Here is a 12076-nt window from a genome sequence, read left to right as displayed (position 1 = left end):
AATACCTTCACACAGAGCCAGTACAAGCTGTACATGATACAAGATTTACTTAGAACTAGATGCCAATAATGTTTATGAACCACAACAAGCACTTTCACCCAAAACATCCTACAGGCATTCCAAGCAATGTAATTCATGTTAATAATCCCCGAATTCTCCTGTGTGGGTCATCCTTGTGGGCTCTACAGCATTATACATGAAACAACTCAGTCATGTGTCGCTTCTCAAAGAAAAAAACAAGCAAGAATAAAGAAAGCAGTCTATCTACAAGTAATTATTTCCAGCAGTTCAGAAATTCAGAACAGGGAAATTGCACTGAAGACTAAAATGAAATATCTTTCGCAGACTTTCACTAAACTTCTCTTACTGCGTTAGCCAATCCACAAAAATTTCCAAATAAATCCATGTGTGAATGCATTTGTTGCAGATTCGTTGAATTAAGCCAAATGAAAAAGGTGTATTTTTCAGAATACAGCTAATTTTATATAGTGTTATTTTGGCATATGCACATACAGTTTAAAATGGCTTGGATCTAGACATACCAAGAGAGGCATGATTTACAAAAATAATTACTTAAAGCTACTTGTCAAATCTACACAGCAAAGATCAGCCTTGACAGAAAATATTTAAGCACTGACTTCTCTTTGTCTACTGATAATACCAAAAAAATCCAAACGTGTGTTTACACATTATGTATTTTTAAGTCAGGCTTTACTACCAATCAATTCACAAACATCTGCCATGCTACATTCAAAATGTTCTCCAGAATGAACTTTAATTTCCTCTAAATACCACATTAAGCACAGTAAATGGTCCACTCAAGATTTTAGGCATAATTATATGCATTACGAATATAAATATTTTCTCGATTCCCTATGATTTAAGTTAGCAATTGTAAAAGCCATCAGCAGAGAGTATGTCAACAGTGTATGTGTACACTGCTCCTTTCTTTCCCTCTCCTGTGGAACAGACTGGCCTCTCAAACTCTCCTCACACAAGGAGACCAAAGAAACTGGCAAAAAAAAAAATTATACAATTCACCACTGTATTTATCTTCAACTTGGAATGAAAGAAAGGTGAACATTCCCAACTGACATCATCAGTTAGAGGAAATAAGAGTTCATCCATCCGTGAGAACTCTGGCAAGTGCTTGCAGCAAGAGGTCAGCAAATTCTGCCTGGCACATCCCATTCATCAGAATATTGCAGGAAGGAAAGCTTTTCATCCAGTATATCTTGGTAATAAGAACAAACTGAATCCACCAGCTCTTTGCTGTATGTGAAGTATCTCCCATACTATATTGGTGATTTTAACAACAAATGATGAACAAAAGAGCACCTTTCTAACAGTTACTATATTCTCAGGACAGGATCAGGACATTCAATGTAAGGGAGAAGAATGGAAGAGATTAAAGCTACTTAAACCACCATTAGGAAGATTTTGCTTTACTCTTCATAGTACATATATGCTGACAAATACAATGACCATAGGCAGAGAGTAAGTATTCATTATTAGATCATTGCCCATCACAGTAACAAAACAAAGCTTGATGCCTTTCTTTTAAGTTGAATATGCACTAGATGGTTCTGGTACCATTACAGTAAAAAGGAGTCTCTAACTGCTCTTTTCATAACTGCAATTGCTTTTCCTGTTAAAAAATGCGCTTGATTTGGTAAACTAATCTTGTTTCTAAAATGACAGACTTCGCAATGGAGACTTGTGAAAGCATCCCATTCAACCAAACACTGGAAGTTCAAATCCAGTGAATGCTGATCCTCACCTACTGTAGAAGCCACCTGTCAATAGAAAATTGGAAGTTCAAACACTGCACATTGATTCTGACCTAGAGATTTTTTCCTTGTATCACATATTCATCAATAATCTGCATCAACTCAACTATAAACAATACCCGTGTAGTCAGATACGTAGATCTCAATACTGTTAACGTAAGAATTCTTGTGTGCTGGAATTCAAGATTCTGGGCACCAACAAAGGGCTCAAGGAATAGCTATCTGTTGCAGAGCTATCAATTTCTAAGGACTAGAACTGAATCAGGCTGGAAGGACATTGGAAGAGAATCCTGAAAGAATTTTTACTTCTGTATTAGATGGTATTAACTTAAGAGACTTGTCTCCAGGACTGAAAAATCCCACCAATTAAAAAGTATTTTTTACAATTAATTGTATCATTTGTACATTCTGATTTATAAAGTCACACATATTTGAATTTTACCTTGAAATCCCCAGCTATCCAAAATGACAGATCAATAATAACCTAATAATAAAGTTTACCTCAATATCTCATGTCTCTGCATATACCAGCACCAGATAGATTTAAAATATAAAATCAAAAATACTCTGACTACTTTCTGAAATTATATTTGCACTGTTTTAATACAAGCAAATAACAAGAGTATTTTTATTTTGTAGTATCTCTTTAGAAGGTTATAGCCAAAATAATATTTAAAGGTATATCAAGTCTGAAAGACTAGTACCCTTAGTAATAGCAGACAGTCATTTCTGAGAAGGCAGTGGGAACACTTGCAAAACAGACAATACATGTGTAAAGGAAGCTATTCCAAGCTTATGTCAACATTACATGTTGGTGATTCTTGGACCATATTGTGCCACTGATTTTTAAGTAGAACTTGAAAATTATTTCATTGATAGCTCTTTAACAACAGCCAGCTATTTTATTTCTGCTGACAAGGGATTGAGAAATCAATTCTCTGAGAGACAGGACAAACAGTTAACACTGCTCAACTGCCAAGCCAGGTCACTGCACAAAGGTGAATTTACCACCTGTAGGCAATGTGGGCTTAGACAGAGGAAAAATGATAATTAACAAGCTGTAACACCATGCAAGAGGCAGGCAATCAAGTACAAATCTCAGATTTAAGTACTGTCGACTGATATACACTGACAGTTTTTTATTTTTCTCCTCCTAAACCTTTTGGAGATTTAAGACTACCAAGTTACAATCGTGGTGGCTTATTGATAAAGCAAATATTCTAAAGCAGACAATTCATATTTATAAAATGAGACAAATTACTTCTATAGCTCTCAACCAGTTGAACTTCTTGAAACATTCTCCAACATCTTCACCTTGAATTGTTCCAAAAGGAATGGGGGAAAGAAAACAATAAAAAAAGAGAGACACTAAAATTTTAACATTGTGCTTAAAAACAAAACCAAAACAATCTATGAATACCAAGTTTTTCCTTCGTAACCTCCTGGTTTTCCTGAAAGGAAAAATGACTGGGAACACTCTGTGCACAGACAAGAGCTGTTTGTTCCACATCTCTGCTAGAGAAGAAGAATATTGCTAAGAACAGAATATTAGCAATGGCTCTGTATTATACTGGCAAATAATTTAAAAAGTCAAATCCTGAGCAGTTCTCTCCCAGTCCTGTCCCATCCTCTATTTTTTTGAAGACAACCTGTTTTGAAAAAAGTATTAATTTCAGGCCATACTGTCTCTTCATGATTTTTTTTTTTTTTTTTTTTTGCCCTGGGAAAAGCAAGCCTTGAACAGCACCTGCAAGCTGCATGGAAACATCCCTAATTGTGCTGGACAGGGAACCCTCTCTGTGACAGACAAGCTAAATGCAGAATGCAATGGATTGGGGAAGTGCAGACTGATCAAATAGCCAAAATATACTCCTAACATTTGGCTACCACTTTAGGAAGGAGGAATAATCTTTAACTGCTTTTTTCACTAATCCCACATGGCTTCCCTCCTAGACCTGTAAATCATTTACTGCATAGTCAATCCTGCTATACTGTACTATAGTATATTATATAGAATGCAACCACAGGCCTTCTGTGCAACACAAAACATGAAAGGAAAAGAGCCAAGGCAAACTGTACAGGAGTGCCTCACAACCCAGTAGATGAACATGTAAAGTCCAGTAGTGCCTGGAAATGTCCAAGAGTTGCCGTTACAGTCTTACAGCTACACGAATCTATTTCTAGAAACTGCATAAGTGGACCTAAGGATTGATTTACCAGGACAAGAAAGGAGCTTTCACAGGCCTTCACCATTAAAAAAGTCCATTTTACGAAGTCTAGTGTATATACATTCCAATTCAAGCATACAAGTCACAGGGAAGAGAGGCAAGAAGGTCCAAGATCAGCAAGATTCACAGGAATTATGCCCCACAACACTTCCTTGAAGAGATTCCCTAGTGACTACAGGTCCTACGTGCAGCCTTTGTCTCAAGGGAAGCATTAATTTGTGCCTCCCCACTCTGTTCAGCCACCCCTTCCCAGGAAACAAAGGAATTTCACGCCTTTGAGACCTCTATTGTTGTTGACAAACTCAGCTGAGACTGGTCATGTGTAACAGCTATTATTGGGAACAGAACTGGCAGAGCAACATGACGTCAAGAACCTGATCTTTTCTGTGCATGTGTTCATAAAAACAGGATAAAGAAAACACAACAAATGACAGGAAGTGTATGTTACAAATACAAGGTGACAAAGTCATTTTGACAGGTGAACTACAGATGAAGTAACAGTAAGGACACTGAAGGAAGAGGCAAAGAAATGGATGAGAAACTGAAGCTGGGTGAAGAAAGATTAATAATAAAGATTTTGAATTTTTCTTTAATTAATTAAAATTGCATTTCTAGATTTGAGATTTTTATTTAGTGTCTCCCTTAATTTGAGAATAATCTGACATTTTCTGTTTTCATAGACATAACTTCCTGTGGTTAAAAAATGGCTGAGAGCAACTCTTCTCATACAATTAGAACTGTACCTACCAGCCATTAAGTTACACGATCACTATTACAAATTCTATTTAAAACACACTTCAGTTATGATTCTTTGCAATCACAAAAGTGCCAACTTCTTCCTTCGCACACGAAGAACATACATTGTGATATAAAATCCTCAAAGCATCCACAGAGGTACACTCAAAAACTAGATAGGAATGTTCCATCACAAGGAGCTGAGCAAAGCTGTTTCCAAAGACAGCCAGCCACACAACAAAGTGAGCGAGAAGAGCTCAAGGCTGGGGCAGAACAGCATCACAGCACTCCTCATTTTCATCTTGTCATACCAACGTGAAATTTAGCTTTAGCATGAACTTTGAATTCGCTATGGACAGGATTTTTGCTTGCCCCTTTCTTTAACATGAATTAAAAGGTGAAATACTGTGTGGATGCTATTTGAAACTGTAGGCATAAACTGCACTGTTCGTCTAAGCATGTGAAAACTTTTGTAAAAGATAAAAATCACTGCCCACATGTACCCAGGACTGGGTTCACATAACAGATAAGACCTGAAACGAAGGTTCTTAAATGAAGGTTCTCTCTCTCTGGGCTTACATAAAGCCTTTAAATCTTCCAACAATAGCTATTTTTTCTGGCCTAGATGAATAAAGAAATAAAACAGTTTTCATGACAGATGAAGACTAGTTCTTCACCAACAGAAGCTACCACAGAAGTGCTTTTTAACACTGCATCATAGACAAGTATTTTGGAGAGGGATGTTCACTTTCAGCTCCTATCTGTTTGCAGACATTAGGCAGGGTCAACAAATTTCACTGCACTTCAATCTTGGTAAATTAACCTGGCAGCACCAATATAACAATGTTTTTCTTTCTACTTGCTATCAAAAAATCCTTCTGAGAAAACAGTATTTTTTTAATACTTACTTGCTAGACATAAATAATCTATTTCCACACTGCTGTAATAATTAGAGAATGCATTTTATATACCACCTGAAATATTTATAGAATGTTAATGACAAAGAAAAATGAATGACTACTTGGAAAGTAGGGACTCAAAAGACAAGTGGCAGTAAAACAACAATTTGCAAAAAATGTACTTGGAAGTTGATAATTATTATACATTAATAATTTACAAAGAAACACTACTACTATCCTGTGATAATTGAGCTCATTTAAGCAGCCTTCCACAACAACATTCTAAAATTAATTTCAACTCGCAGTCTCCATTTAACATGCACTAAAAGACACAAAGTGCAATCACACAAAAAAAAAATACATTCACTTGCTGGCTACAGGAATACTAATATCAACATCATAGTAGAACTTAACAGCAGGAATAAGTCAGAAGTAACTCTGAATTACAACTTAGACATTGATGTAAGTTAGACAAAGGATTGGCAAGTCTCATACAAAGCTGTGTCAGCAAGAAAATAATAGCTAAATTTCAAAAGTTACAATTAGCTACATCTATGAAATCTTACACTGACAGCACAGCCAGTCATTCTAGTATTATTTTCAACTCATAATAATAATTGCTTTAAAATACATATAAAAATAGTAGTAGTGTTTTGTATCACACATCTGGGATCAATAAGAAAACCCAACTATACAAATATTTCAGTTCAATGCTGAGAGGACTTAATGATTTACTTTTGTATGTCATATACTTACATATTCAGGTTTTAATTTCTTGTCTCCTCCTCTTACAGCTACTTTTTCAAGCTTATCTATGCTCTGCATGATCAGCTCCTCATCCTTAAGTCTAAGTTCTTCATGTATAATTTCGATGTCACGAACAGGATCTACACTTCCTTCAACATGAGTGATATCATCGTCTTCAAATGCTCCTAAAACAAAAGAAAACTTACATTACCTATTAAGTTAAAAAGACAAGAAAGGTATATTTATAACATACTATAATGAGTAAAAAAAGTTTGAAATTAAGAAGCCACATGGTAGTCCTGCCCATGTACAAATGCCCGGTGCAATGTTTTATATCATACTGGTTTAGTGTGTTAATTTACATATTAACTCCAGGATCCAAAGCTCCCTCTCTGTATATACAAAGCATAGCATTTTGCCATTTCAGGCTAGGACTTTGAGAATTTAAGACTTTCTCCTACAAAGGAATAAGCTGGAGCAGTTTCCTGAAAATAGCTGTGTGTTTAACTATATCTAACCTAGAAGTAGCAAACAGGGTAGTTAAAATGAACATCGTGGAACATTTTAATACACACAGTAATGATTACAAGAATCATGGAGAGAAAACCTTTCAAATCACCTTGGCAGACCTCACTGGCTGCCCAATTTTACACATTAAGAAATGAAGAAGTTCTAGACAAAGAATTCTGAAGTTCTGAATGACTCTTAGTGTTTCCAAGGGAAACAGGGTTTAGAAAAAAGGCCTGAAATCATCTGGCAGACCTCGTCCCTGTTTCAATCTACTTTATCACTGTGGTTCTGACGGTGATTAGATAATGAACCACTCAGACACACAATTTACACAGCAGCTAATTTCATCGGCCTGATTTGAGGGTATGGTTTTTAGGGGGCCATCAAAGAAGCAGATGAAGGTGCATTTGTCATATATGAGTGACAACCATTCACAGTATCTGAACAAAATGGTGCTGGCCCTTATTAGAAACACATGCTATTATCACATATTTAAAGTGCAGTTGAAGCCATAATTTCAAATTGCCAACTGGAAACATAAGGTTAAAACAACCAGATATTACTGATGCATGTGTGCTGACTTCATGCCCTTCTGATGACAATCTGGCAACATAATTCAACTAGGATTGAAATTATCAGATAAGCAGCATCACTTAAAAAAAATCCTGCTCCCCCCAAAAATCAATACATGTTTTAAAAATAAAAATATTAGCAGTTAAAAAGAGTTTATTACTTCTTCCTGGATCAATTTTCAGAGTATTTGCATGCCTAACCTGTAACATTAAAGATATGCATGAGAAATCAACCATGAAAAGAATGTTACTTGAACATTACCAAAATTAAAATCAACTGATTTCTTACACAGGAAAAAAATCCAAGACATTTCTTGTACTGAAAAATATGGGAAACAGGATAAACAACAAACAATTCCTGAAATGATAATATAGAAAGTTATGGGGGTTCTTTGTCATCATGAACATCTTAACCTTTATCTTTTGTTTTAACTTACTGAAAACCAAGGTTTTAGCAACAAAGCTCTTACATCAATGCACATGGAACACATGTTTAAAAGGTTGTTCATAGTCAAATATCAAAATCATTTTTATATAAACTTATGAACAGTCTTTCAAATAGTGGTTACCAGAAAAAGTTCCCTCCTCTCTCATTAACTGTTTTTCTCCAAAGTTGATCAGTGAACTCCCTGGGTACAAGCAGCATTACCTCAGCAATAGATCCTGATGCTGGATATGATGGGAGAACAGGCTGCTCTGTTAAATGGAAACACTCCACACTAATCTACACCAGTGCCAGGCAATCAAGGAAGAGATACCATAGCCCTTGTCTTCCATAAATCCTTACCTGAACACCTGACCAAATGAGATATAGGTTGTTCAGATGAGCAAATACTAGAGAACAGTTTAACTGCTCTGTTCTAAATTACAAGGAAAATATTGAATAAAAAGGGCAGAAGTAGGAAGATGTCACTACACAGACCAACAAAAAGTCTACTTGCCTCAGCCTTCTCAACAGATACGTAGCATTCATTCAGCTAAAAGTTTAACTTTCTTCCTTGTATCAAGAAAAAAAGCCTCCACTACCATGTAAATAATATATTCTCACATCCTTCTCCATCTGGAGTCCATAGGCTTAAAAAGCAACAAAAATCCCCACACTATTAAGTCTGGGGAAAAGCTGCATGACCATGAAGATCTTGCATTTAGAACACAAAAATAAAAAGTAAAGTAAACAGCTTGTTTTGGTCTTAAGGAAGAATGAAGCTTTTCTGAAAAAGCAAGTGTAAGGTGAATTAGCAACAACAAAAACCAGTTTATATATTAATTATACTTTTCTGTTTTCTTCAACAACAGCTTCTTCACATCTTCCCATTCTTCCCCCCCCCCCAAAAATATAATTCTTTATTCATCTAAACCCAATTAATTCAGTGTATTTCCACACCTATAAAACTGACTCTAACTTCACCTTTGCTCTCTTCTCAGCCCACTAAAGCCTTTAACGCATGGACTGTTCAGTGCTCTGCCAGAGTTTTCTTCAAGTCTCCTCCTTCCATCATGCCTGTGTCAGCAACCATCCTGCAGTTCATTCAGGCAGCATGATGACAAGAGTTATGTCAGTGGCACAGGCAGTTGCTTTCTTGGGTAAAAAAGCCCCTCTTAGTGAGCTGATGATTTCCCACTAGAGGCAACAATTTAGCCTTCTTTCCTCCTCACTGGGTTGCTTGACTCTTCTCATGGTATGAATGAACACTAGTTGTATATTCCATTAAAGGCATGGATTTTTAAATTTAAATTTCCAATTCTACATTTAGAGGAATTCCTGTTTAGACAGACACAGTCCATAAGAAAGTGGTAGCTTTAAGTTTTTTTTATGCACAAAAGACCAAACTGGCAGTAATGTCCACATCTTGGTACAAAATGAGAGATTCTTCAAGGCAACAGGCACTGAGCTTTTTTGGTGAATCTCTTGATCAAAGTTTCTCAATGTCAACTTCAGTCATCAACCTAAACCAGACCACACTCTGACCAACATCCTAGCTAGAGACACAAAAGGGATACACCCCCAGGGATGAGGGAGATTCAAGAAGAAGGGAAGGAAAAGGCTGAGTGACACCACATGATGAAAGAGCCTCAGTTTTTAACTTTGTCTCAATATCCATGTGAGATGTATCTTGAACAATCTATTATGCCAGCCTCCAGCCTACTCTGTAGTGATGGTCTGGTACAGATCACACTGAGCACTGTAGGGAATTCAATTCCTGTCTGCAGAGCTGCATGCAGACACAGCAAGCCAGAACTGGTGGCAACCTTGGGAATTAGGCTTTGGGCAAGAGATGAGATCTCTTGGAAAAAGTACAGCTGTGAGAAACTAGCAGTTAAACTACTAGAAAAATGTTTTACACAGTACCCGATTTTAAAAACTGCCTATATAAAAGTGCAAAGTAGTAGGAAAAAATGGAGTTGTAAAACTGAGTTTATAAATAAGACATACAAGAAAATGTGCATATTATTTACAACTTTCAATGATGAAAATAAGAACTACAATCTCAATCTACAAATCTTACCTAAGATAGATTGTTAACAGCATATTGCTATTTACTACTTTGTCTTTCTGCCTTTGTGTGAAATCCCTCTGCCAAGCAAGGTCTTTACCTCTCTTTTGTTAGGGAAGATGATATGATAGCCCCACCTTCCCTGCAGCATACACAGCAGCAAAACAGAAAACCCAAAGGCTTTACTTTAAAGTACAACAAATGGGGTACTAAGAACCCATCACTGCCCAATTAAAGGTAAAGATAATTCAAAAGCTGTACAAGGAACACGATGCACAAGGTGGGCACAGGCTATGAACACTGAGTAGCACCAGACTAGTAGCTGATATGGTGCACAATGTAGAAAATCAGCCTGATGAAATAAAAACTGCTGAACTGGAAGAAGTAGGGAAAATGGGAGGTGGGTCTGGAGATACAAGACACAGCAAACAAATGAGAAATTTGTTTTTCTGAAGGAACAGGTAAGACTGTCTTGGGTATCAGGCAAAAAACCCAAAATCAGTTAGTTTATGGACACTGAAGAGGAAAAATGAAAAACAAACATTGACAAAGAAATCCTCAGATTGGCTTGTCTGATACTGCTCTCTCATCACAACAGAATATATGAGAAAAATAATGGGGAAAAGGAAAAACTACCAATAAGACATTGGTAGTCTTATTTTGATCTCAAGCTGAATATAGCTTGAGAGAGCGTGGTAGAAAACTGAGGGAGCAAAGGTTCCCCAAAATTATACTAACAGGGCATCTGGGTGAGGAAGCAAAGGACTAGAATGGGATAGCCGTAAAATAGCAGAGACTGCAAACATGGCCACATGTCAGAGGTAAAGCCCATACTGATGATGAGGTGTGTTTAAATTTGGTGAACCTCAAAGAAACCATGTCTCTCTTCTTAGTGACATAATGAGGCCTCAGTTTCTGTAAACAGGAGGGAGGTTTACAAGGTTAGTAACTCATTTACATAATATCCTCTGTAGTACATGCACACCTGGCAGAATAGTGGCAGCTCAGCTCTCTGGGCTAGCATTCAAAGTTTTCATTAAGAAATCAATTTTTTCAAAGTTGTGCTAAAAAATTCATCTTTAAAAAAGCTGTTGTGATATTTTGGAATTTCAATGAACAACAAATTGATCTACCTATTTATTTTAAAATAATACTAATTTAAAAGTGTATTTACAATTAACATCTCCAAAACTAGTCACACCACTGTGTTCTCAAGACAGTATGACCTATGGACAATTACCTTCTCCAATGAATGTAATGAAAATCCATTGTGCTTCCCATGTCTTCACCAATGCATTTGCTTTTAAAACATAAGGGGCCTTGGCATTTCTTAAACATTACCCCAAACCACACCACCTTCCTTTTGACTGCTTCCTTGAGTTATACTGCCTGTGCTCCAGAACTGCCCTCCTTCTACTGCAGGAAGCTATGGCATACTACTGTAAGAGGAAAAAGGAATCAATCTGCTACATGGGCAAAAAAATACATACATAAAGTAGACTTACTCAACAATCTCCCCAAGGAAGCATGTGTTTGTCAACAGCTAAGCTAATCACACAGCAGTAACAGGAAGGTCAGCTGGGAACCTCTAATCAGTAATTCATTTTTTAAAAAAATCATTGTAACTTTATCTGGCATTTATCTCGCATATCCTAGCAGAGGTAAACTATAATTTTATCAAAAGTTTATCAAAAGGAAGTTAAACAGAAACCATGTTTTTTATTTTAATTATCCTATATATATAAGCCTTTTCTCAAATAATCTCCCATTAACATCCTGATGGATTTGCACTCTACCCTTAAAAAACCCTGTCACTTCCTTTAGTGTACAACAACAAAGATTACAGAGCTAAAAACATCAGGCTCACTGCAAGTAAACATCTGCTGTGGTAAATTCCCTTAAAGTCTTCGCAGGATCCAGATACTGCTATTAAAACAAGACAAATATTTAGACAGGAAAAGAGTAAAGCATACTACTGGAGCAGGATTCATTTTTGCCAGCTAACAGCCCCAAAATAATTATATAAGCTGAAATTATTAGAAGTAAGGAGGCTGGAAATTATCACTGCCACACTCAGCTCCCTCTTCTGTCACCCTTAGG

General features: G+C 36.5%; 1 protein-coding gene across 2 annotated transcripts in view; it reads right to left on the bottom strand.

The window, feature by feature from the left end:
- OLA1 (Obg like ATPase 1) overlaps positions 1 to 12076 on the bottom strand; it is a 95159-nt gene that overhangs the window by 44829 nt on the left and 38254 nt on the right. For both annotated transcript variants that reach the window (XM_053948142.1, XM_053948143.1), the window contains one exon: positions 6409 to 6584. In XM_053948142.1, coding sequence (XP_053804117.1) covers positions 6409 to 6584 — 176 coding nt within the window. The remainder of the gene's footprint in view (positions 1 to 6408; positions 6585 to 12076) is intronic.

The sequence above is a fragment of the Vidua chalybeata genome, chromosome 7, assembly GCF_026979565.1.
Source record: "Vidua chalybeata isolate OUT-0048 chromosome 7, bVidCha1 merged haplotype, whole genome shotgun sequence".
NCBI lineage: Eukaryota > Metazoa > Chordata > Aves > Passeriformes > Viduidae > Vidua > Vidua chalybeata.
The sequence above is the reverse complement of the archived record's forward strand: the minus strand, read 5'-3'. Positions and strand labels throughout refer to the sequence as shown.